The 25,394-nt window shown below is 48.6% G+C and overlaps 1 protein-coding gene across 2 annotated transcripts in view; it reads left to right on the top strand.

Moving 5' to 3' along the window:
• Positions 1–25,394, top strand: part of si:ch211-283g2.1 (sodium- and chloride-dependent GABA transporter 1) — a 139,147-nt gene that overhangs the window by 19,647 nt on the left and 94,106 nt on the right. The window contains exons 2-3 of one of the 2 annotated variants that reach the window (XM_038814393.1): positions 8,143–8,277; positions 9,125–9,332. In XM_038814393.1, coding sequence (XP_038670321.1) covers positions 8,143–8,277; positions 9,125–9,332 — 343 coding nt within the window. The remainder of the gene's footprint in view (positions 1–8,142; positions 8,278–9,124; positions 9,333–25,394) is intronic. The other variant, XM_038814394.1, reaches the window with a different exon arrangement.

The following is a 25,394-nucleotide window of genomic DNA, read 5'->3' as shown; positions in this document are numbered from 1 at the left end:
TAGAGACTATTCTGTCTTGGATCCCCATTGGTGGGAGGCGTGGGAAAGATGGGACCTGTCTACGAACAAAGTCCCGCAACTGTAGGTACCTAAAATCATGTCCCCTTACCAGCCCAAATTTCTCCTCCAAGCTCCTCAAACTCGCAAACCTCCCTTCCAGGAACATATCGCCCACCCTTCCCACCCCCGCCCGCCGCCATGCTCGAAACCCCCCATCCATACTCCGGGGGGCAAACCGATGGTTGTCGCAGATTGGTGCCCAAACCGACGCCCCCGTCTCCCCTACATGCCTCCTCCACTGGCCCCATATCCGCAGGGTCGCCACCACTACCGGGCTGGTGTAGTACCTGGCCGGCGGCAGCGGTAGAGGAGCCGTGACCAGGGCTGCCAAGCTGGAGCCCCTGCACGAAGCCGCCTCCACCCGCTCCCAGATAGACCCCGTACCCACCATCCACTTCCTTATCATAGCGATGTTGGCCGCCCAGTAATAATTAATCAGACTCGGCAAAGCCAGCCCTCCCTCGCTGCGGTTCCTCTCCAACATCGCCTTCTTCACCCGCGGGGATTTTCCCGCCCAGACAAAGCTCATGATCAGCCCGTTAACTCTTTTGAAGAAGGACTGTGGGACAAAGATCGGGAGGTACTGAAAAACAAACATAAATCTAGGGAGGATTGTCATCTTTACAGTCTGCACCATCCTTGCCAGCGACAGCGGGAGTGCATCCCACCTCCAAAACTCTCCCTTCATTTGCTCCACCACCCTGGCCATTTTTAACTTGTGCCAGTCTCGTGCCACCTGGATTCCCAAATACCGGAAATTTTCCTCAACCAGCCTAAACGGTAGCCCCCTCAATCTGTTCTCCTAGCCCCTTGCCTGTACCACAAACATTTCACTCTTGGCCGTATTTAATTTGTATCCTGAAAACTGGCCGAACTCCCTCAGCATTCCCAGTATAGTTCCCATCCCGGCCACTGGGTCCGACACGTACAGGAGCAGGTCGTCTGCGTAAAGAGAGACCCTATGTTCTACCCCGCCCCTCACCATCCCCTTCCATCCCTCTGCGGCTCTCAGCGCAATCGCCAGCGGCTCTATGGCCAGCGCAAACAGCAGCGGGGAGAGCGGGCAGCCCTGTCTGGTCCCTCGGTACAGCCTAAAGTACTCTGACACTTCTCTGTTAGTCCTGACGCTGGCCTTTGGGGCCTGATATAATAATTTGATCCAATCCACCAGTCCCTCCCCGAACCCAAACTGTCAGAGCACCTCCCATAGATAGTCCCACTCCACCCGGTCAAAGGCCTTCTCGGCGTCCATTGGCACCACTACCTCCACCTCCCTGCCCGCCGGGGGCATCATTATCACATTAAGTAATCTTCTCAGGTTGGCCGCCAGCTGCCTACCTTTCACGAACCCAGTTTGGTCCTCCCCAATTACCTCCGGTGTGCAGTCCTCCATTCTAACCGCCAGTACCTTTGCCAGGAGCTTGGCGTCAACATTAATCAGGGAGATTGGCCTGTAGGACCCGCACACCTCCGGGTCTTTACCCAGCTTCAATATCAGTGGTATAGTGGCTTGCGACATTGTCGGCGGCAGGGTCCCTTTGTCCCTTGCCTCATTGAAAACCCTCGCCAAGACCGGGCCCACCAGCTCAGAAAACTTCCTATAAAACTCTACTGGGTATCCATCCAGCCCCGGGGCTTTCCCCGACTGCATGGCCTTTAGGCCCCCCAATACCTCCTCCACTCTAATCGGGGCCCCCAGCTCATCCACTTGCCCCCCACCTACTGTTGGGAATGTTAACCCGTCCAGAAACCTTTTCACCTCCTCCGGTTCTTCCGGCGGCTCCGAAGTATACAGCTTGCGATAGAAGTCCCGGAATACCTTATTCAATCCTGCCGGGTCCTCCACTCTGCACCCCTCCCCATCCATCACTCGACTTATTTCCCTGGCCGCCTCCCTCCTCCTGAGTTGCTGCGCTAACAGTCTGCTAGCCTTTTCCCCATGCTCGTAGACCACGCCCCTCGCCTTCCTAAGCTGTTCCACGGCCCTACTCGTGGATAGTGCCCCCAGTTCCGCCTGTAGTCTCTGCCTCTCCCCGAGTAAAACCTCCCCCGGGGACTCCACGTGCTCTTCATCTATCCGACCCATTTCCCTGACCAATCTATCCATCTCTGCCCTGTCTGCCTTGGCTCTGTGGGCCCCAATGAAATCAGCTCCCCCCGCACTACTGCCTTTAGCGCCTCCCACAGGGTCGCCGCTGAGACCTCCCCCGTGTCATTCACCTGCAGGTAATTTTGCATACACCTCCGAAGCCTCTCACAGATCCCCTCCTCCGACAGCAGTCCCACGTCTAGCCTCCATTGCGGGCGTTGGTAGTCCCCCCCCCCCCCCTCCCCCCCCCCCCCGATCTGCAGGTCTACCCAGTGCGGGGCATGGTCTGAGATAGTAATTGCCGAATATTCCGTGAACATTTACATAATTAACTATACAGAATGGGTAGTAAAAACAAAGCACAATAAAACAGCCCATGCAAAAATATGCTGCCCCCCCCCCCTCCCTGGAGAACAACACTCCCAGTCCGTTACGCAAGTGAAGCCAACCAAAATCCAATGTTCTCAGACATCCATGGTCCCTTAAAAAGTTGCTGGCCTCTTCCGATATGTCGAAGTAATGCGCCTGTCTCCCATCCATGACCCACAGACAAACAGGGTACAGCACACCAAACCGCACCTTGTTCCTCAATAGGGTCACCTAGACACTATTAAACCCAGCACACCACTTGGTCAGTTCCACTCCCAACAGTCGATGTGGACTTTATGGCCTTCCCAGGTGGACTCTCCCGTGCCCTTCCCCCACTTCAGAATCCTCTCCTTATCCCAGTAAGAATGCAGCCTCACAATGATCGCCCTCGGCACCTCTCCCGCTTTTGGCTTCCTCCTCAACGAACTGCGCAACCGACCGAATTCAGGAGGATGATCAAAGACCCCCTCCCCACTAACTTCTCAAACATCTTGGCCGCATACTTTGTGGCCTGCGTTCCCTCGATCCTTTCATACAGCCCCACAATCCTCAGACTCTGCCTTCTCAAACGATTCTCTAGATCATCGGCCTTCTCCCTCAACTTTTTCTGAGACCCTCTGCCATCATCAATATTTTGGCCTCCAACGAGGCAGAACGTTCCTCGTGGTCCTTCACCTTCTGGACCAACGCATTCTGTGCCTCCAGCTTCTGCTCCACACTCTCCAGGGCAGCTCGAATAAGCTCTGCTATCTTGGTCAGATCCTCTGACGCTGCCTTCCTTTGCTGCTTAAACCCGGCTCCCAGGAATTCTACCAGCTGCTCTGTTGACAGTGTGCGAGCAATTATACCACTGGTGCCTCTGCCGTCTTTTCCCTTGCTGCTCCATGCGAATCCTCCTGGTCCGAGTGGTGCCCCTTATTCTTCGCACTCCTCGTTTGGTAACTCTTCAACATTATCCACCGAAGGAGGATACTTTAGTCTTTGATATTACCACTTTTTCTACCTGCCAGAGCCTTGTAAAACGTGCAAGAAGGGCCAAAGAATCTGACCTCAGGCAGGAACCATCTTAAGGCGCAACCACTCACTCCATAGCCACCACCAAAAGTCCCCTGAGGGTCAGTATTGACCAGAAATTCAATTAGGCCAGATGACAAGAACATGGCTGTATTTTGTGTAGCAAGTCATTCACCTCCTGACTTACCAAAGCTTTTATACAAGGCACAAGATGGGAGTGTGATAGCATACCCTTTATTTGTCTGGATAAGTGCAGCTCCAAAAACACTTACCGTGAACAACAACATCATCCAGAATAAAGCAGCCCACTTCATCAGCAGTGGAATTGTAAAATTAATTACAGCTTTCTCATACTCCATTGTAGCTACTTATTTGGAAAATAATATACAAGAACGTGTTGAGGCAGTTTTGTTCTGGTTTTAGTCTTTTTCACTTGTCAGTTCTTCACGCCAGTGTGAAGATTGACAGTCAGATATTCCTTGCAACAAATTCCCAATGACATCTGCAGTGAGGGATTAATGATTGTAATGTAAGCACAGCATGGTTATTGAGTGTTAAAGCAATGGTTGACAAGCAGAAAATAACACTACCTATGTATATTAGAAACTATTAATCCACTCCACTAAACACAAACTACAGACAAATCAGAAGATTTAATGTATCTCCTCCATCACTGTTAAATTATTCTTGAAAATGCCACTGTTGGATTGTATTAAATATATGGGTGGTTTTTTTTTACATTACAGACTCTTATAGAGCGCATTCTTAGGCATTCTCAGGCGCAGGTACAGCAGTCTGTAAAGAAGGAAAATGGTATGTTGGCCTTCATGGCGAGATGATTTGAGTGTAGGAATAGAACGGTTTTACTGCAATTGCATAGGGCTTTGGTGAGCACACACCTGGAGTGTCGTGTGCAGCTTTGGTGTCCTTATCTGAGGAAGGATGTTCTTGCTATGGAGGGAGTGCAGTGAAGGTTTACCAGGCTGATTCTTGGGATGGCTGGGCTGTCATATGAGAAGAGACTAAGTTGGTTAGGATTACAATCATTGGAGTTTCGAAGAGTGACAGGGTATCTCATAGAATCTACCAACAAAATTCTATCAGGATTAGAGAAGGTAGATTCAGAAAGAACATAGAACATAGAACATAGAACAGTACAGCACAGAACAGGCCCTTCGGCCCTCGATGTTGTGCCGAGCAATGATCACCCTACTCAAACCCACATATCGACCCTATACCCGTAACCCAACAACTCCCCCTCTTAACCTTACTATTAGGACACTACGGGAAATTTAGCATGTCCAATCCACCTAACCCGCACATCTTTGGACTGTGGGAGGAAACCGGAGCACCCGGAGGAAACCCACGCACACACGGGGAGGACGTGCAGACTCCACACAGACAGTGACCCAGCTGGGAATCGAACCTGGGACCCTGGAGCTGTGAAGCATTTATGCTACCCACCATGCTACCGTGCAGCCTTCCCAATGGTGGAGGAGTCCAGAACCGGGGGTCATAGTTTGAGGATAAGGGGTAAACATTTTAGGAATGAAGTGAGGAGAAGTTTCTTCACCCAGAGAGTGGCAAATCTGAGGAATTCACTATAATAATATTTATTAGTGTCACAAGTAGTCTTACAAGTACTCTGCAATGAAATTACTGTAAAAATCCTCTAGTCGCCACCCTCCGGTGCCTGTTCGGGTACACTGAGGGAGAATTCAGAATGTCCAATTTACCTAACAAGCACATCTTTCGGGACTTGTGGAAGGAAACCGGAGCACCCGGAGGAAACCCACGCAGGCACAGGGAGAACGTGCAAACTCTGCACATACAGTGACCCAAGCCGGAAATCGAGCCCGGGTCACTGACACTGTGAAACAACAGTGCTGACCACTGTACTACCGTGCAGTAGTCAAGGCAAAACTTCATGTAATTTCAAGAAGGGACCAGATATAGCTCTTAGGGCTAAAGGGATCAAGGGAAATGGGGGGGGGAGGCAGGATCAGGATATTGAACTTGATGATCAGCCATGATCATAATGAATGGCGGAGTATGAACAAAGGGCCGAATGGCCTCTTCCTGCTTCTACTTTCTATGTCTGTTCCTATGTATTTGTTTGGCAATTCCAAATGATTAGGAGTAGCTTAAAAGTGAACAAAACTAAGGGTGGATATTACAAATAGCTTCTTAAAAAAAGTTATTTATTCTCCAGTGTATTCGAAGAAATTACAACTTCAATTAGACACCAGTAGCTAACTGAAACTCCTGTTGTACAAGGTAGCACACCTCTTTACGCAAGTAGCTCTCATTGGTAGTAGCATGGTCAATCAGGTATCGGATGTATCTCTGAAAATACTGGACAATTGCAGCAGGTCTGACAGCATCTGTGGAGGGAGAAGGGAGCCAACGTTTCAGGTCTGGGTGACTCTTTGTCAAAGCATCCACAGTAATTTGCTGTTATTGGATGTATCTCAATTGTATCTGAATACAATTTCAAACAAGTTGTGGTAACATTGCATATATTTGAATAACTTCTAGACTTACAAGTTAAATATGAAGTTCTTGGTAGTCCTGGAGTTCAGGACGAGGAAAATTATCTGGGTTTCGATAACAGGTGGTGGTAACATTACAGATATCCATACATTCCTGTGCTTACTGTTAATAAATTTGTGTATTAAACCCAGCAAGAACATCAGAATAGGAATTCTGCGACCATTGAAGGAGTTACTATTCACAGAGTGGAAAACAAAGCCGAGAGGTTAACACTAACTAGTTACTTAAATAATTTAGTCAATGAAATGAAAAAGAAAAATGAAAATCGCTTATTGGAGCTATAATTAAAGAAACTGATCTGCCATTGGCTACATCACAACAACATCTGAGTGTGAGCTATTGCAAGCTCTTGTCAATTATTGCTTGGTCCACATTTCCTTACTGATGTATTGGATGGAGATGGTTGTGAGAAGAGCAATAAGGAGGTCATTTTGACATTGGCGGATGATGTAAAAAGGATGACAGCGAATTGGTAGCTGAATTTACAGAGAAAAGTAAAACAGGCTGTCCCAAATCAAAACCATGCCCTCAATTGTTTAACTGGTAATTGAGTTCCAAGTTATTCTTAGAAACATCAACCCCGCTCAACTCTGAGCGAAATCTGATGTGACGACATAAAAGTGAGAAAAAGCGATATTCAATTTCTTTGAAATGCTGACAAAAATAGGCGCAAGGAGATGTTTTAACCTGATTTTCAGCACGGAACTAGGGAACATGATTGTAAAATTAACAAGTTTGAGCAAGGTTGAGAAGATTTTCTCCCAGAGCAGTATGTACGTAGAATAAGCTCCTTGCTTAATCACGTAATGTTTTATCTAAATTAAATAGTTCTCAGCAAGACATTGATTTAAATATAGATGGGATTTCCCTCCTTGTAGAACTCCAACACCCTAGTTGGCATTTTGAGCCGTGTGTGTTTTCTGCCTTCGTTGTTAATGCTTTTCTAATTGATTTCAAAATAACTGGATGAATATCTGGATAGCCACAGGATTAGAAGTTGTAAGCATAGGTTTATACAGGAATGAGTGTAAACTGCCTGGATTTGCTGATTGTTAACATCTTGTCAATAATATGAGATGCAAAGTTGGACAGATGTTTTGGGAGCTTTATTTAAATTTGGGATGCTGGAAGGCGTTTTCAGAACCTTCCCTCAGCAGATGAAGTGAGTTGAGCGGAGTTCATGATAGTTTGAATGAACATTCTGTGTGGATTCAGGCTTTGTACATGAGGCACCAGTGAGAGTTAAGAGAATGAAGGAGTTAAATGGAAAAATCAGGTGATGATTTTACAAGATGATTTTTCAGCAAATACCATGGAGAAGGACTGCGAAAGGGTCCCTCAAACAGTGACATGGGGAGAAATGGATGATCTTACCTGATGGGAAAGATTGACCAAACTATCAAATATAGGAATTAAGTTACTAGAGTTAGTGTATTTACGATATTGGTGGCATGGTGGTTAGCACTGCCTCACAGCTCCAGGCTCCCGGGTTCAATTCCGGCCTCAGGTGACTGTGTGGAGTTTACACTTTCTCCCTGTGTCTGCATGGGTTTCCTCCGGGTGCTCCGGTTTCCTCCTACAGTCCATAGATGCGCAGGTTAGGTTGATTGGCCATGCTAAATTGCCCTTAGTGCCCAAAAACATTAGCTGGGGTTACTGGGTTATAAGGGTAGGGTGGAGGTGAGGGTGCTCTTTCCAAGAGCCGGAGCAGACTCGATGGGCTGAATGGCCTCCTTCAGCACTGTAAATTCTATGATACTACCACATTTGTAATAACCTGCTGCAGCCCATTCTCTGCAATTGTAGGGCCTGAGCGGAAGTGAAATGAAGCTAGCCAATCACATGTAAAGCTGAATGGAGGCAAAATGTCTTTGGGTGTGAAACAAGACTTTGCTCAGTAAAGTCTGGGCAAGGAAGGCAGGAATCTAATTTACTGGATGCTAAGATGAAGGTTCAAGGCCTAGTATACCTCAATCGGCATCTCTGCAGCCATCATAAACTACTGGAATCATTTGCAAACTTCACCAACTTACTCTAACTTATTTCATCTCCTCTAGGGGCATTTTTGATTCCCTTCTTCATTATGTTTGTGCTGCTTGGAATTCCTCTTCTCTACTTGGAGATATCCATTGGGCAGTATTTAAAAACTGGACCAGTGGGAAGCTTAGCCAAAATCTGTCCCCTACTCAAAGGTCAGTTCAATAGATTCACTCACTGACTTGTCAGCCATCTTTGAAGTTGACATGTGCATAAAAACCAAACCTTTTGTTTTTAAATGACTTAAGCTATATTATACAATTCGCGCTCTTGAACTGTAATTACAATGAAATCACAATATAAGGTTAGTGAGCCCAAATAATAAATATATCTCCTGAGATAAAGGTTGATTTATAAACCGGACTAGCTGCACTTGGTATGTAGCTTGATTTGTTCTAAGGAGTGTGATGGAATACTTTCCACTTGCCTGGATGGGCGCAGCTCCAACAACACTCAAGAAGCTCGACACCATCCAGGACAAAGCAGCCCACTTGATTGCTCCTCCTTCCGCAAACCCTCCACTACCGACGAGCAGTGGCAGCCATGTATACCATCAACACGATGCACTGAAATAACTCACCAAGACTCCTTAGGCAGCACCTTCCAAACCCATGACCACTACCATCAATAAAGACAAGGGTAGCAGATATCTGACAATCCCATCAACTGGTGGTTCCCCGACAAGTCACTCACCATCCTGACTTGGGAATATATCACCGTATTTTTAACTGTCGCTGGGTCAAAATCCTGGAACGCCCTCCGAAACAACACTGCTATAGTATCTAAACCTCAGGGCCTGCAGTGGCTCATGAATGGAATTTTCCCTCACCTTCTCAAGAGAAACTAGGGATTATTGCAATTATTGCCGGCCTAGCCGGCGACGCCCACATCCCGTAAATTCATTTTTAAAAAACTATCGTTCCAATGTGGCAAAAATAAATGTTCCTCCAGACGGTGCTTTCAGGATCAGCAAACATGTCCTCTATTTTTTTTTCCCTATAGGTGTTGGTATAGCAACAGTGGCCATTTCTTTTGTTATGTCCACATATTACAACCTTATCATCTGCTGGGCCATTTATTACCTCATCAACTCCTTTCAGAGTCCACTGCCTTGGCACAGCTGCAACAATACTTGGAATATTCCGGAAACCTGCACTGATAGGATGACCATCAACAACAACACTTTTTCAGCGAGTCAGCAATTCTTTGAGTAAGTCCTCTCTGTAAATGTACGTTAAAATGGTAAAAAAGAAAGAATCATAAAGAAAAAGGATTAAATAATTCTGTAGGTTGGTTGCCTGAATTACCTCTGCAAAAAGAGTTATTCAATGAAGCACAGTGGTCCCACCTGAGCTTCAAACCAGCATGAAATCAGATGAATAATGTAATTTAAATGTTAGGATCCAGAAGCAATCTTCCCTGTTTAGAAGATGCTCCACGTGCAATGTGCGTTTTACCTGTGCACGGGGACGAAGACACTCATCTGCTGGACCTGGAAGAGGCTGAGCCTTTGGAAGAAGAATCGACTTCTGTAATTTCAGGTGCTCTTTGCAGCGTTCTGTTCCATTTATTAGATGGTCTGATGGTCCTGCTGGGTTATTGTCCATTGGTGAATTTTGGGCATGTTCGCTTTACCCAGCTCTTTTGTTGTTATTAATCCGAGACCTGACTGGCTTTGACATCATGGGCTGGATCCTTCGCCTCGCGCTGCCGGTTGTGGAGATCCCGATGCAGTGGAGAATCCAGCATGGGAGAGTAAATGGGTTCCGCTCTGGAGCCAACCAGTTTCTGATGCTCCGGCCCCCTGATGGCGCCAGGATCGAGGTTCGTGCACCGCACCAGTGGGAGGATGCAAATTTGAGATCCATTTGCATAAATTACCGGGCTGTGCACCAATTTATCCGGGCCCTTGAGATTCTCCTGAGAATGGGTGCAGATCTTGACAAGTCCATATTTGACTCGATGGACCTCACAGTGGGCCAAGGGGATAACTCTTTAAGGGAGTTGGCCCAATGTCCATCAGAGAGTCACCCTCACCCCCTACAATGCAAGACCAGTCCGCCCCACCCCATCAGATACCCCCACCTCATCCCCACCTGAGACCTCCAAATGAAAGAGACCTCCACAGACCCCCAAATAAAGAGACCCCCCAGAGATCCCCTACATAAAGAGAATCCCCCCAGATACTCCACAGATGAAAGACCCCTATCTGGAAGCCCCCACCCCCAGAATAGAGACCGCTGTCAGGAACCCCCCCCCCCCCCCCCCGAAGAAAGAGACTCCTTTCTGGAAGCTAGAGAGCAGTCTTGAGCAGCAGTGAAAAAAAATACTGCTTTAATACTCACCTGGGCAATGCTCCTGCTGGCTCAGTCACATGAAGCAGTTACTGGAAAGAGAAAACCAGTCAGCTGGTTGTCAGCCTCCTCAGATCTTTGATCTGCAAGCCATACATTCATTTTTCTTTGATATTGATTTTACTAGGCGGTGATTGACAGCTTCCACACCACCACCCCAGCTGTCAGCGTTGTTCTATTTATCTCCCTTCACTGTTGAGTAACTTTGAAGTAGTCAGCTGTGAAACTAACAGCAATATTTATAAACATCAAGTTTGGATTGACAGTTCCTGGACCACTTCAAACAGAGTTAGATGCTGTTAGTTTCACAGTCACTCAACCATGAAGGGAGATCAATGGAAAACATAATTCTGTTTCCACTGCTGGGGAGTCGACTTTTGGGAGCTGCAAGAGAGGGAAAGAGAAGATTGATCCAAATGATCCAAACTTGATGAAGATGTTAAAGAAATGCTTTTTCAGATTACTGGTGATGTTATTGTGTGTGTGGTGAGTACTGATATATAAAACGACTGCATGTCAAGGATCCTTCAATCTGTTGAGGACCTGTGAGGGGTGATACAGTGTGTTTGTTTTCTTTGTACAAAACTGTTGTAGATTTGTGTTTGTACTGATATTCTGCAGTGGAAAGGTACTTGTGTGTGTATGACACGGTGCCTTTTGAAAAATGAAAATCGCTTATTGTCACAAATAGGTTCAAATGAAGTTACTGTGAAAAGCCCCTAGTAACCACATTCCGGCACCTGTTCGAGGAGGCTGGTATGGGAATTGAACCCACACTGCTGACCTGGCATGGTCTGCTTTAAAAGACAACTGCTTAGTCTTTTCCTTATTGATTAATGGTTAGTGTGATTTATGGACTGTTTTTTTTAAATATTTCTTTATTCTCCTCCTTTTTCACATTTTCTCCCAAATTTAAACCCAACAATAAACAATAATCAGTAACAAATGTCAATCCCCATATCAATAACAATGATCCCATCCTCTCACCAAACCCCAAACATTAGCCCGCATGTTCACACAAACAAATGACAAAAGGAATCAGCAATCACCCATAGTCACCATTAACACCCATTGCCCCCCCCCCAACCCTCCCACCCACCCCCCCCAACTAATGTTCGATGTTATCCAGTTCTTGAAAGTGCATAATGAATAATGCCCATGAATTGTAGAACGCCTCCATCCTGCCCCTCAGTTCAAACTTAACCTTCTCAAGAGTTAAGAATTCCAGCAAGGCCCCCCGCCACGCCAGGGCACAGGATCCGCCTTCGGCCGATCAACGAGGCGAAGGCTATGATATCTGCCTCCGCACCCATTTCTAACCCTGGCTGGTCCGACACCCCAAATATAGCCTCCCGGGGACCCGGGTCCAGTTTCACGTGCACCACTTTAGAAATTACCCTAAAAACCTCCTTCCAGTAATCCTCCGGCTTTGGACAGGACCAAAACATGTGAACGTGATTAGCCCCCCCCCGCAACATTCACACACATCTTCTACTCCTTCAAAGAATCGGCTCATCCTCGCCCTCGTGAGGTGCGCTCTGTATACCACCTTCAGCTGTATCAGCCCCAACCTCGCACATGAGGTGGAGGCATTCACTCTCCAGAGCACCTCACACCAGAACCCCTCCCCCAGATCCTCTCCCAACTTTTCCTCCCACTTTGCTTTGATCCCTTCCAGTGATGCCTTGTCCTCTTCCAAAATAGCCCCGTAAACCGCTGACACTACCCCCTTCTCCAGCCCCCCTGTCGTCAGCACCACCTCCAGCAATGTGGAGACCTGCTCCACCGGGAAGCTCTGTATCTCCTTTCTGGCAAAATCTCGAACCTGCATGTATCTAAACATTTCCCCCTGCTCCAGCCCATACTTCGCTTCCAGCTCCTGCAAACCGACCCCTAAGAAACAAATCTTTTAGTGTCTTAATCCCCTTCTCCTCCCATTAATTTATGGACTGTTAAGTAGTTGGTTTTCATCTCTGTACAAAGGTGCGGTTGACCATTTAATAACCAAAATATTCTCAAGTGGCTTCTCGCGAGTACACGTGCCATGTCTCAGACGATGATTATTGCATCACATTTCAATCACACTTTGAAGCCTAAACAGTGTGCCTGAACTCTAGAAGTGTCAGCACCATAGAGACAGCAGCCAACAATCAAACACTCAAGATCTGGGCTTCAACACTGTGGATCTTCTGACAACCAAAGTTAAGTGTGTGGATCAGGGAGGGGATCTGAGCACAGTCTCCCAGGGGCCTGTGGTCTAGGGAGTCCTGCTGTGGCCAGGGGCAAGTGAGCAGAGCGAGGTTTTCCAGCACACCTGGCTTGCTGGATGGCACTCTGAGAAAAGGTGGGACACGTAAGGGTGGGGAAGGCTTGGGGATTTGAGCATCCTGGGGTGGAAGCCCTAACTGATTGTCGGTCGATTCTTCTTCAATTCCTTACAGATATAACAATATGACTGGTAATGTCGGTCCTACAGAAGCTTCGCTCATGGTGCTGGTGGCAGCCCAGGCAGCCAGACACTCGAGAAGGCAGCAGCGTCGATGCAGGCTGGAGGCGGCACCCCCATGTGCATAGGGCCAACGCACACCCTGAAGACCCGGCTGCCTATCAGGCAGAGAAGGAACCCAGAGGGGAACGCCACCGACAGCCCAAAGTATACAGGCGTCATTGGTCTTTTGAGGAGATGACGGACAGCATGTGCCGCAGGAGATTCCATTTCGACGAAGAGACAGTGCGGCATTTGTGCCACATCCTCGCTGACTTGGCACCCCATGAAGGAGGAGGACACCCGCTCTGTGGCCATGAAGGTCACCGCAGCCCTGAACCTCTATGCAACCAGATCATTCCAGGGCTCGAGTGGAGACTTGTGCTACATATCACAAGCTACAGCCCACAAGTGCATCCGTGAGGTCACAGATGCCCTAATTGCCCTGGGCGTCAGACTTTATCAACTTTGAGCTGGACCAGGCCCGTCAAGATGCCCGGACTTCAGGATTCTCCGCCATCACCGGGATGCCCCAGGTCCAGGAGTAATTGAAGGCACGAATACCACCTTGCGCGCACCGGGGCATCAGGGAGTGCCCTTCGAGAAGAGGCAGGGCTCCCACTCCATGAATGTTCAACTCATGTGAGACCACAACCTCAGGATCATGCACGTGTGTGCATGCGTCCCAGGAGGTGTAAATAACAGCTACATCCTGTAATACTCAAAGATCCCTGGCATCTTTGCAATAACAATGAGCATTTTTTACTGTTACCAAATCTGCAGCATAATATGAGAGAATTTGGAGACAATTATACTTGTTGAGGATTAACATCAATTTCTGCTCATCTGTGCAATCTTTCCGCTGAGTCAGGAAATGCGTGCGTTCAAATCCTACTCAAGGACTTAAGCCCGTAAGCAATGCTGACCCTCCAGTGCAGTCCTATCATCTTGATAACGTTCGTGGGATCTTGCTGTGTGCAAATCGTTTTTTTATGTTTCCTACTTTACAACAGTGACTGCACTTGCTTCATTGACTTTGGGATGTGCAATGATCGGGAAATGTGCTATATGAATGCAAATTTTTCTTTCAACTGCATTCACCTAAGGAGGCAGATAAGGCTTCAGTTTAATGCTTTACTTAAAACAATGTCACATTCCTCAGTACAGTGCTGAAACAGATCACCACAATTCTCCACATCCTTCCAGAAATGAATGTCTGACGGTTGAATCAGGCTGGAGCAGATTATGCCCTTTGTACGATGGACTACCAATAGTATAGGCTATTTCCACAGAGGCCAGATTGGTTGGTGGGTTGTAGTAACTTGCAACATGACGTTGATCAGTGTACTTGGACCCAGGCCAAAATCTGTAACTACTTCCTCTACCACTAAAAGCCAATTTAAAAAGTCACAGCATAATTTGTGGTCATATGAAATGTTATTTTAATTTGAATGGGAAAGAATGAAGACAAGCCTGCAAAAATCCCTTGTGGGGGCGAGGGGGCTGAGGGGGAGGGGTGGCTTTTATAATATTACCATGACACGACTCGGCTAAGAAACAGGCATGCAAAAACATCTTAATGATTCACTGTTTCTCCCATTGATACACAATGATAGGTTAAAATTCTGAGATTGTTTTGAACTGTTTACATATTAGTGCCATCTACTGGTTCCAATCGGTAAACTGCCCCCCCTGAAGACGCGGAAAGAAAACAGGTTAAATAGTGGAATGAAGCCAAGATCAATGATAATGATTTGGAAAGGCCGTGATAGCCCATGGAGAGCGGTGGAAGAGGCTGCGTACTGAATTATCCTCCAGTAACTTACCAGCAAAACACTTCGAAAGAAAGATAAGACACAGAAGCCAGGGGCCAGCTTTTCTTCATCTCTAATCTTAATGAAAACCTTCGGCTGCCATGAAATTTCAATGTTACTGCCTCAGAAATCACTGTGCTTTGTTCAACTATTGCATTTTCAGAGAACTATGGAAAGTAATGGGGCACAATTTACTCCTTGCCACTTTGAGACAAGAGGGCAAAATCGTTTCAGACAAGCGATTTGCAATAACCTTTAAAGTAAAATTAATCGTAACCCCAGATTTTAATAGCGATGAGTCCACAGAACAAAATTGTTCATAAATCAGGACTAATCGTTTCCGATATGAAGACAGAAAATGTTGAAAATGCACACCAGCTCGATTGGAAGAATGAAGACGGTTGCCTGATTAGCGAAGGGGGGTTTCTTTCCCCCCGCTAATTTGTCACTGATTTATCAATTACAGGACAAGAGCTCCTCAGTGCAGACAGTGAAGATGTTCACAATACATCTGAACTGCTCAATTAAGCTGGGCTCCAAAATTGAGGTTTGAGCTGTGGTGAATCTGTACAACAGCGAGGATAACCATAGAGTTCATCGGATTCCTGCCACACCTGCCATGAAACAACTTGACACATTATTGGAAGATGTATCCGCTTGTTAGCACTGTCATGTCTAGCCTTGAGCAAGAATAGAGTATAAACTAGAGAGAAATTCAGCTCTGTTTGGTTCCAACTGACTAACTGCACAAGGTGAGTGGAATTGCAGGAGTTTAGTATAAATCATGGCTTGAAAGATTATATTGGATCTAGAGGGGTGTTTCTTTAAACATATGCCCTTCTAAGAACTCAAATAGCTTTACTGCATCATAAAATAAATTATAACATGATCGTTAGTTTTCAATATGCAGGAAAAAGCCTGAATTCTGATACTTTGGGCGCGATTCTCCGCCCCCCACGACGGGTCGGCGAATAGCGGGAGGGCCTTCCCGACATTTTTCCCGCCCTCCCGCTATTCTCCCCCCCCCCCACCCCCCGCCCAACTCCCGACACGAATCGCTGCCGCAGTTTTTTTACGGCTGGCAGCGATTCACAGCTGATAGATGGGCCGAAGTCCCAGCCCTCTACGCTGTTTTTACGAACAGCAAACAGACCTGGTCTGGCCGTTCGTAAAAACGGCGGGAACAACTCGCTTTTTATAACCATGGCACCGATTGGCACGGCAGTACCACGGCCGTGCCAAGGGTGCCATGGGCCCACGATCGGTGGGCACCGATCGCGGGCAGCGGGCCCGATGCCCGCGCACTATTTCTCCTTCCGCCGCCCCGCAGTATCCATTCGCGGGGCGGCTGAGGGGCATCCCGGCCCGCGCATGCGCGGGTTTCGCGCAAATACGCGATGACGTCATCCGCGCATGCGCGGGTTGGGGTCTTCCAATCCGCGCATGCGCGGCTGACGTCATATGACGCGTCAGCCGGCGCTAACTCCGGCAAGCAGGCTTAACGAAATTCGTTAAGCCCGTGATGCCGGACCTTACGGCGTCGGGCTGCTAGCCCCGACCGGGGACCAGAATCGGTTCCCAGTCGGGAAGGGGCGCGCTGGCGTCAAACCCGCCCGGGTTTGACGCCAGCCTTACGATTTCTCCCGTTTTGGGAGAATCGCGCCCCTGATACTTTGGGCGCGATTCTCCGCTCCCCACGCCGGGTCGGAGAATCGCGGGAGGGCCGGGCGACACGCCCCCCTGGCGCCCCCCACGTTTCTCCCACACCCCGCTCGGAAGAATCGCCGCGTGCCATTTTTCACGGCGACCGGCGATTCTCCGACCCGGATGGGCCGAGCGGGCCTGCCGTTCGCAACCGGTTCACGACGGCGGCAACCACACCGTCGTGAACATGGTGCCAAATGCTGGTTTGTCCGCTTGTGGGGGGCGGAGAGGGGAGTGAGCACCACGGCCGTGCTCGGGAGGGGAATGGACCGCGATCGGTGCCCACCGATCATCAGGCCGGCGTCTCAAAGGGACACACTCTTTCCCCTCCGCCGCCCCGCAAGATCAAGCCGCCACGTTTTGCGGGGCGGCGGAGGGGAAGACGGCAACCCGCGCATGTGGGGCTGACGTCATTAGGCGCGCCGGCCACGTCATTCTCGGCGCGCTGGGCCTTGACACCAGCGACAAGGCCCGGTGGCCAAGAATAATGGAGCGCCGCTCCTAGCCCCCCCGGTGGGCGTGAATAAGGTGAGAGGAGCGGCCTCCGAGGCCGTCGTGAAACTCGGCCGAGTTCACTACGGCCTTCTCGATTTTCCACGGGAGCGGAGAATTCCGCCATTTGTACTTCACAGCAATTTTTATATAAAGCCTCCAGGTCATGCCATACATCCAAACCTACCCCCCCATCCCAAGCTGGTGACACACTCCCCCCCCCTCCAGCTGGTGACACACTTCCCCCCCCTCCAGCTGGTGACACACTACCCCCTCCCCTCCAGCTGGTGACACACTACCCCCCCTCCAGCTGGTGACACACTCCCCCCCCCCCCTCCAGCTGGTGACACACTCCCCCCCCCTCCAGCTGGTGACACACTCCCCCCCCTTCCAGCTGGTGACACACTGCCCCCCTCAAGCAGGTGACACACTCCCCCCCTCCAGCTGGTGACACACTCCACCCCCCTCCAGCTGGTGACACACTCCTCCCCCCTCCTCAAGCTTGTGACACACTCCGCCCCCTCCAGCTAGTGACACACTCCCCCCCCTCCAGCTGGTGACACACTCCTCCCCTGTCCTCAAGCTTGTGACACACTCCGCCCCCTCCAACTAGTGACATACTCCCCCCCTCCAGCTGGTGACACACTCCTCCCCTCCCCCCCTCCAGCTGGTGACAAATTCCCCCCCCCCCCCTCCAGCTGGTGACACACTCCTCCCCCCCTCCAGCTGGTGACACATTCCCCCCCCCCTCCAGCTGGTGACACATCCCCCCCCAGCTGGTGACGGATTCCCCCCCCCCCCCTCGAGCTGGTGACTCATTCCTCCCCCTCCAGCTGGTGACACACTCCACCCCCCTCCAGCTGGTGACACACTCCTCCCCCCTCCTCAAGCTTGTGACACACTCCGCCCCCTCCAGCTAGTGACACACTCCCCCCCCCTCCAGCTGGTGACACACTCCTCCCCTGTCCTCAAGCTTGTGACACACTCCGCCCCCTCCAACTAGTGACATACTCCCCCCCTCCAGCTGGTGACACACTCCTCCCCTCCCCCCCTCCAGCTGGTGACAAATTCCCCCCCCCCCCCTCCAGCTGGTGACACACTCCTCCCCCCCTCCAGCTGGTGACACATTCCCCCCTCCCTCCAGCTGGTGACACATCCCCCCCCAGCTGGTGACGGATTCCCCCCCCCCCCTCGAGCTGGTGACTCATTCCTCCCCCTCCAGCTGGTGACACACTCCCCGCCCTCCTCCAGCTGGTGACACACTCCCCCCCCCCCCCCCCCCCGCAAGCTGGTGACACATTTGCCCCCCCTCCTCCAGCTGGTGACATACTCCCCCCCCCTCCAGCTAGTGACACACTCCGCCCCCCCCTCCAGCTGGTAACACATTCCCCCCCTCCCCAAGCTGGTGACACATCCCCCCCCCAACCTGGTGACACATTCCCCCCCCCCCCCAAGCTGGTGACACACTTCGCCCCCACCCCAAGCTGGTGACACGCTCCCCCCCCAAGCTGGTGACACATTCACCCCCATCTCCAGCTGGTGACACATCCCCCCCCCCCAAAGCTGGTGACACATTCCTCCCCCCAAGCTGGTGACACATTCCCCCCCCCTCAAGCTGGTGACACACACCCCCCCCCCAAGCTGGTGACACATTCCCCCCCCTCCTCCAGCTGGTGACACACTCCCCCCCCCAAGCTGGTGACACATTCCCCCGCCCCTCCAGCTGGTGACACACTCCCCCCCCCTTCAGCTGGTGACACTCTCCCCCACCCCCAATCCTCCCCCCCCCCTTATCGCCCCCCCTCCTCCCCCCTCTCTCTGGGGTTGGGGGCGGTGGGTGGGTCGGTGGGTGGGGGGCATGGGGAGGGGAGGGGGGGTGACAGAAGTTCCGACCTTGATGCTGACCAGCACTCGATTCCATTGGGTTTTTTGCGGTCGAGACGACGCAGGGCTTCTGCCAATTCTCCACCTGGCAAGTGAGACCCCCGCCGTGAGGAATAAATTCTGCCCGATACCACCAGTACTCTAACATTGCACGATTACAATTATGTTTGCTTGTTTATCGTTCCTCATTAGTAGCATTTATCGTTAGGAGTGAATGGGACTGGTAGCAGGCTCTTCTGAGTTTTCGTTTTCCCTGGTCTGCAGAAGGGATGTATGCCAGTTGATATATTTATGAATGGCACGTTTTGCAGAGCTAGGCTTTCAATCAGAAGGCCAAAAAACCCTGGGCTGGATTCTCTGATTTTGAGGCAAAGTGCCGACTCTGGCGTGGGAACTGTGGCGTTTTACGATGCCAAAATCCTATGATACTGTGACCGGTGAGGGGTTAGAAGGCGCACCGGGTAAAACCTCCAGCTCCCACGACAAAAACGGCTGGAGAATGTTCGGGTCCGTTGCTGCGCCTGTGCATGGCATGCCATAAAACATGGTGCCGGCCGTCTATGGACCCGGTCTGCCAAATACTGCCCCCCTGGTCACCCCCTGGCCACTCTGCACCAGTCCCCCCAGCCCTGGAAGAAGCCCCACCCGACCAGGGGAGGGCCTTCAGATGACGCCCCAATTCCATTCAAACAGCGTGTGGCACGCAATGCGATGATGCCATTTCAAAGGGGGCGGAGAATAGAAAACCAGTGTCAAACCGGCGCCGCCCCCGATTTGGGTGTTAGAAGGGATTCTCCGCCCGATCACCGATTACGATATCGGCATCGGGCAACGGTGAATCCCACCCCCTGTCTGTCACTTGAAGTTAATGTCTCAGTTAATTGGGGCAGCATGGTGGCTCAGTGGTTAGCCCTAATGCCTCACGGCGCCGAGGTCCCAGGTTTGATCCCGGCTCTGGGTCACTGTCCGTGTGGAGTTTGTACATTCTCCCCGTGCTTGCGTGGGTTTCGCTCCCAAATCCCAAAGATGTTCAGGATATGTGGATTGGCCATGTTAAATTGCCCCTTAATTGGAAAAAATGAATTGGGTACTCTAAATTTATAGTTTTAAAAAATGTCTCAGTTAATTGAATTCTGTCATTTCCTGACAAGGGTATAAATTGGTATCGTAGACATTCTAATTTACAAGGGGGTGGGAATGACCCGAAGTGATTCACAACCACCAGATTGCTTTTAAAGTAGAAGCCAATGTGCACGACATAGCCAATTTGTTCCACTAGGCTGTAACCATCTCAGGGCACCTACGGAAGGGGAATAATGAGGCCCACAATCCAAAAACAAATAGACAAAAATGAGATAAAGAACCAGTGAATCTGCTCACTGAGGGATGAATGTTGGCCAGGTGGCCCAGGTGAGCTCCCCTTGTCTTCTTTCTAAAAGGATCTTTTGCTTCTGTCTGAGCTGTCATTAGCTTCACGTCTCATCCAGAAGGGCAGTGTAGAGTATAGCTGTAAGCTCCAAAATAATATAGACGGGTTGATGCGGTGGACAGTACAGTGGCAAATGGAGTTCAACTCGGATAAGTGTGAGGCAATGCATTTAGGGAGGTCAAACAGTAAAAGGGAATAAACAGTAAATAGGAATATACTGAGAGGGGTAGATGAAGTGAGAGATCGTGGTGTGCAAGTGCACAGGTCCCTAAAGGTAACAATACAGGTAGATAAGGTTGGAAAGAAGGCATATGGAATGCTCTCCTTCACTGACAAGAGGTATAGAATATAAAAGGAAGGATATAATGTTGGAATTGTATAATTTTAAAGCAGGCCAGCAGGACGGTTCAATTCCCGTACCAGCCTCTCCGAACAGGCGCCGGAATGTGGCGACTAGGGGCTTTTCACAGTAACTTTGTTTGAAGCCTACTTGTGACAATAAACGATTTTCACTTCATTTCATTTCAAACACCAGTGAGGCCAGAACTGGAATATTGTGTGCAGTTCTGGTCACCACATTACAAGAAAGATGTCATTGCTCTGGAGAGTGTAGTGAAGATTTAGTGGGGCTGGCAAATTGTCGCCACAAGGAGAGATTGGAGAAAGTTTTTCTTTTGCTTTTCAGAACTGTTTCCAATTAAGAGGCAATTTAGCGTGGCCAATCCACCTACCCTGCTTTGGGTTGTGGGGGTGAATCCCATGCAGACACGGGAGAATGTGCAAACTCCACACAGACAGTGGCCCAGAGCCGGGATCAAACCCGCGTCATCAGCGCCATGAGGCAGCAGTTCTAACCACTGCGCCACCGTGCCACCCAAGATTGGAGAGTGTTATAACCCATAAGTATCTTACAGGGTGGGAACAATTAAGCGCCCCATGAACTTTGCAGAATATGAGCTCCGCCATTAAAGTGGGGGGGGGGGGGGGGGGACCTCTAAACAATGTCTAGTTATATGATATATAAAGCTGGCCAGTTAGGCACTGGAAAGACAGAACCAGTTGGGATCTACCATGTGACGTATATAATAGTTATTATAAATAAACTAAGTTTCCTTGGACTATTCGGTGTGGACTCCATCGTGGCCTTATACAAGAGAGGTTTGGGTTGTTTTACTTGGAACAGAGAAGGCTGAGGGCTAGCATGATTAAGGTATACAAAATTGTGAAGGGTAGAGATAGAGTAGACAGGGCGAACCGGATTCCCTTGGCAGAGAGTTCAAAAACCAGGGGTCATAGATTCAAGTCAATTGGCAGAAGGATTAGAGGGGACATGAGGAAAATCATTTTTACACAGAGGGGGGTGAGTGTCTGGAATCGAATTTGGTGGTGGAGGCAGAGACCCAAAACTCTTTTAAAAAGTACCTGGATCTGCACCTTAAGTGCTGTAAGCTGCAGGGCTGTAGGCCACATGCAGGAAGGTTGGATTAGAAAGGGCACCTGGGTGTCTTCGGGTCGGCATGGACAAGATGGGCTGAACTGCCCCTTTCTGCGTTGTATCAGTTCTACGGGCAGCATCGCTGACAGTGATGCATTCCGTCAGTGCTGCACGGAGACACAATTGTGTATTATCTGCTCACAGGGGAATGCAGCTTTGAATCTAAAATCCTCTAACTCAGGGGTGAGACCACTACCATTGCAGCGAGACTGATATTTAAAATAAAAGCAGCTAATGTTTATTTCTATCCCAGCCCCTGATTATGGCACAGCATTGCTGAAGGCAGCAAAAAAGTAAATTGCCCAATATTTCCCAGTTGAAGTTAAAAAATTGGTTAACTGGAGGGGAAAACCTGAGTACCGCAAGGTGTTACAGTGCCAGCCCAAACTAATGCATGCCATGTCTGCAGGACATTATTCATACACTTGGCAGACTTTAACAAACTTTATGCCTAAATTATTTAATGCTGTTCACAGCAGATACAAGAAGTACAAGGTTATCAATCATTATTTCACTAATGATCTGTTAATGAGATATTTAGTTGTAATTAATAACGAATAAAACATGGGAAATATATTAATAAATTCTGCTAGCAGCTCAATTAGCTTTTTTTTGGCACAGTTACCAACTGCAAAAAGATGTTCAATGATGTAAACGCGTATTCACCTTCCTGCAAGACACACAAATGGGATTGGAAAGTCGTCTCATTTCAATTTGATACAAAGTGTTTCAGAAAACAAAACCTCAAAATTAGTTGCAGGGAAGTATAATAGTCCTCTAAAGGGTTTATAGATAGAGGAAGCTCAAGCTCAGTCTCTGAAGCAAGCAAAGCTAAAGTTTACATAGATTTGCTTTAATTTAAATGTGTGGATACGGATCTGAACCACCTTCGAGAGTTTGATTTTCTGAAAAGGTACAGCTCAGATCTTCTTGCTCGCCCGGGGACTTTATTCAGAGACTAGCTCAGCAATACAAACTGATAAAATTCCACTTTTTAACTTGGCTGAGTTGACTAATCTCAGCCAGGGAAGTCCGAGGAGTCCCACAATTAGTTTCAGTGGCCCAGGCCTGAGAGGAAAAGATCATATTGCTTTCTGATTGCTATGCAGAGGCCCGGTAGAAGGGTACATATCTGGAGATTGAGTAAGGACACATGACCTAGAACGGCCAACGTTTTAACGAGTCGAGAACATTGAAAGAACAAAACAATCTCAACTTCCCAGCAGGAGAAAATAAATAAAAGGAATTTAAAAACTGGCTTAAGGAGTCTAGCTGAAAAGAAAAATTTAAGAAGGGTTTTATACATAGAAACATGCGTAGAAAATAAAAGCAGGAGGAGGCCATTCGGCCCTTCAGCCTGCTCTGCCATTCATTATGATCATGGATGATCCTCAAATTCAATACCCTGATCCCGCCGTCCCTCCCATATCCCTTGATTCATTTAACCCCAAGAGCTGTATCTCATTCCTTCTTGAAATCACACAACGTTTTGGCCTCAACTACTTTCTGTGGTAATGAATTCCACAGATTCACCACTCTCTGGGTGAAGAAATTTCTCCTCACCTCAGTCTTAAAAGGTTTACCCCTTATCCTCAAATTATGACCCCGTGTTCTTGACTCCCCCACCATCTTTCTGAATCTACCCTGTCTAATCCTATTAGAATATTATAAGCTTCTATGAGATACCCTCTCACTGTTCTAAACTCCAATGAATATAATCCTAACTGACTTATTCTCCCCTCATATGTCAGTCCTTCCATCCCAGGAATCAGTCTGATAAATGTTTGCTGCACTCCTTTAATAGCAAGAACATCCTTCCTCAGAAAAGGACACCAAAACTGCATACAATACTCCAGGAGTGGCCTCACCAATGCCCTATACAATTGTAGTAAAACATCCCTATTCCTATACTGAAATCCTCTCAGTATGAAAGCCAACATACCATTTGCCTTCTTTACTGCCTGTTGTACCTGCACACTTAATTTCAGCCACTGATGCACAAGGACACCAAAGTCTCGCTGAGAATCCACCGCTCTCAATTAACTTTACATAGTAATCTGCCATTTGAGACCTTTTTCGAAAGCCATCTCAAAGTCTAAATAAACCACATCCACCGGTTCTCCCTGCTCAACTCTACTAAATCTTCAAAGAATTCTCGTAGACTTGTCAAGCATGATTTCCCTTTCATAAATCCATCCTGACTTTGTCTGTTTACACCACTGCTTTCCAAATGCTGTGCTATGAAATCATTGTTAATGGACTCTAGCAACTTCCCTACTACTATTGTTAGGCTCACTGGTCTATAGTTCCCTGTTTTCTCTCTACCTCCCTTTTTGTATAGCGGGGTTATATTCGCTACCCTCCAATCTGTAGGAACCATTCCAAAGACCAAAGAATCTGGGAGAATTACCATTAATGGATCTATTATTTCTAGCTCCACTTCCTTAAGTACTCTGGGATGAAGATTATCAGGCCCCGGACATTTGTCCGCCTTCAATAAAATTAATTTCCCCAAAACTAATTCTAATTTCCTTCAGCTCCTCTCTGAAACTTGTGTTTCTCAGAACTTCTCGTACATTATTCATGTCTTCTTTTGTGAAGACGGAATCAAAGTATGAATTTAGTTCCTCAGCCATTTCTTTGTTACCCATTATGAATTCACCCATTTCTGACTGAGGGGCCTACATTACATTTTATCAATCTTTTTCTCTTGACATACCTATAGAAGCTTTTACAGTCAGTTTTTAAGCTTCTGTCCAGCTTACTTTCATATTGCATTTCCCCATCTTTTTTTAATAAACATTTTATTAAGGTATTTATGGTTTTACAACAACAAAAATAAGAAATGTACATAAATTTATAAGCATAGTGCAAAAGCAATCTTCCTCCCTTACAGGTCCCACCTTTATTAACCCCCTACTCTAAACTAAGCTAACCCCCCCCCCCCCCCCCCCCCCACCCTGCTGACGATTTTAATTTTCCGCGAAGAAATCGAGGAACGGTTGCCACCTCCAGGCGAACCCTAACAGTGACCCTCTCAAGGCGAACTTGATTTTCTCCAAACAGAGAAAGCTAGCCATGTCCGATAGTCAGGTCTCCGACTTCGGGGGCTTTGAGTCCCTCCAAGCTAATAGTATCCGTCTCCGGTCTACCAGGGAGGCAAAGGCCAGAATGTCTGCCTCTTTCTCCTCCTGGATTCCCGGATCTTCCGACACCCTGAAAATCGGCACTCTGGACTCGGTGCCACGCTTGTTTTTAACACTGTGGACATGACATCTGCAAACCCCTGCCAGAATCCCCTAAGCTTTGGACATGCCCAGAACACGTGGACATGGTTTGCTGGCCCTCCCACACATTTTGCACACCTATCTTCTACACTAAAAACCCGCTCATCCGGCCCACTGTCATGTGAGCCCGGTGAACAACCTTAAAGTGTATCAGGCTGAGCCTGGCACATGTTGTGGACACGTTGACTCTGCTCAACACATCTGCCCAGAGACAGTCCTCTATTTCTCCGCCCAGCCTCTCTTCCCACTTGCGCTTCAGCTTCTGTCTGAGTCCCCTCTGACCCCATAAGTTCCTTGTAGATGTCAGAGACCCTCCCTTCTCCCACCC

The sequence above is a fragment of the Scyliorhinus canicula genome, chromosome 12 (genome assembly GCF_902713615.1).
Source record: "Scyliorhinus canicula chromosome 12, sScyCan1.1, whole genome shotgun sequence".
Classification (NCBI taxonomy): domain Eukaryota; kingdom Metazoa; phylum Chordata; class Chondrichthyes; order Carcharhiniformes; family Scyliorhinidae; genus Scyliorhinus; species Scyliorhinus canicula.
The sequence above is the reverse complement of the archived record's forward strand: the minus strand, read 5'-3'. Positions and strand labels throughout refer to the sequence as shown.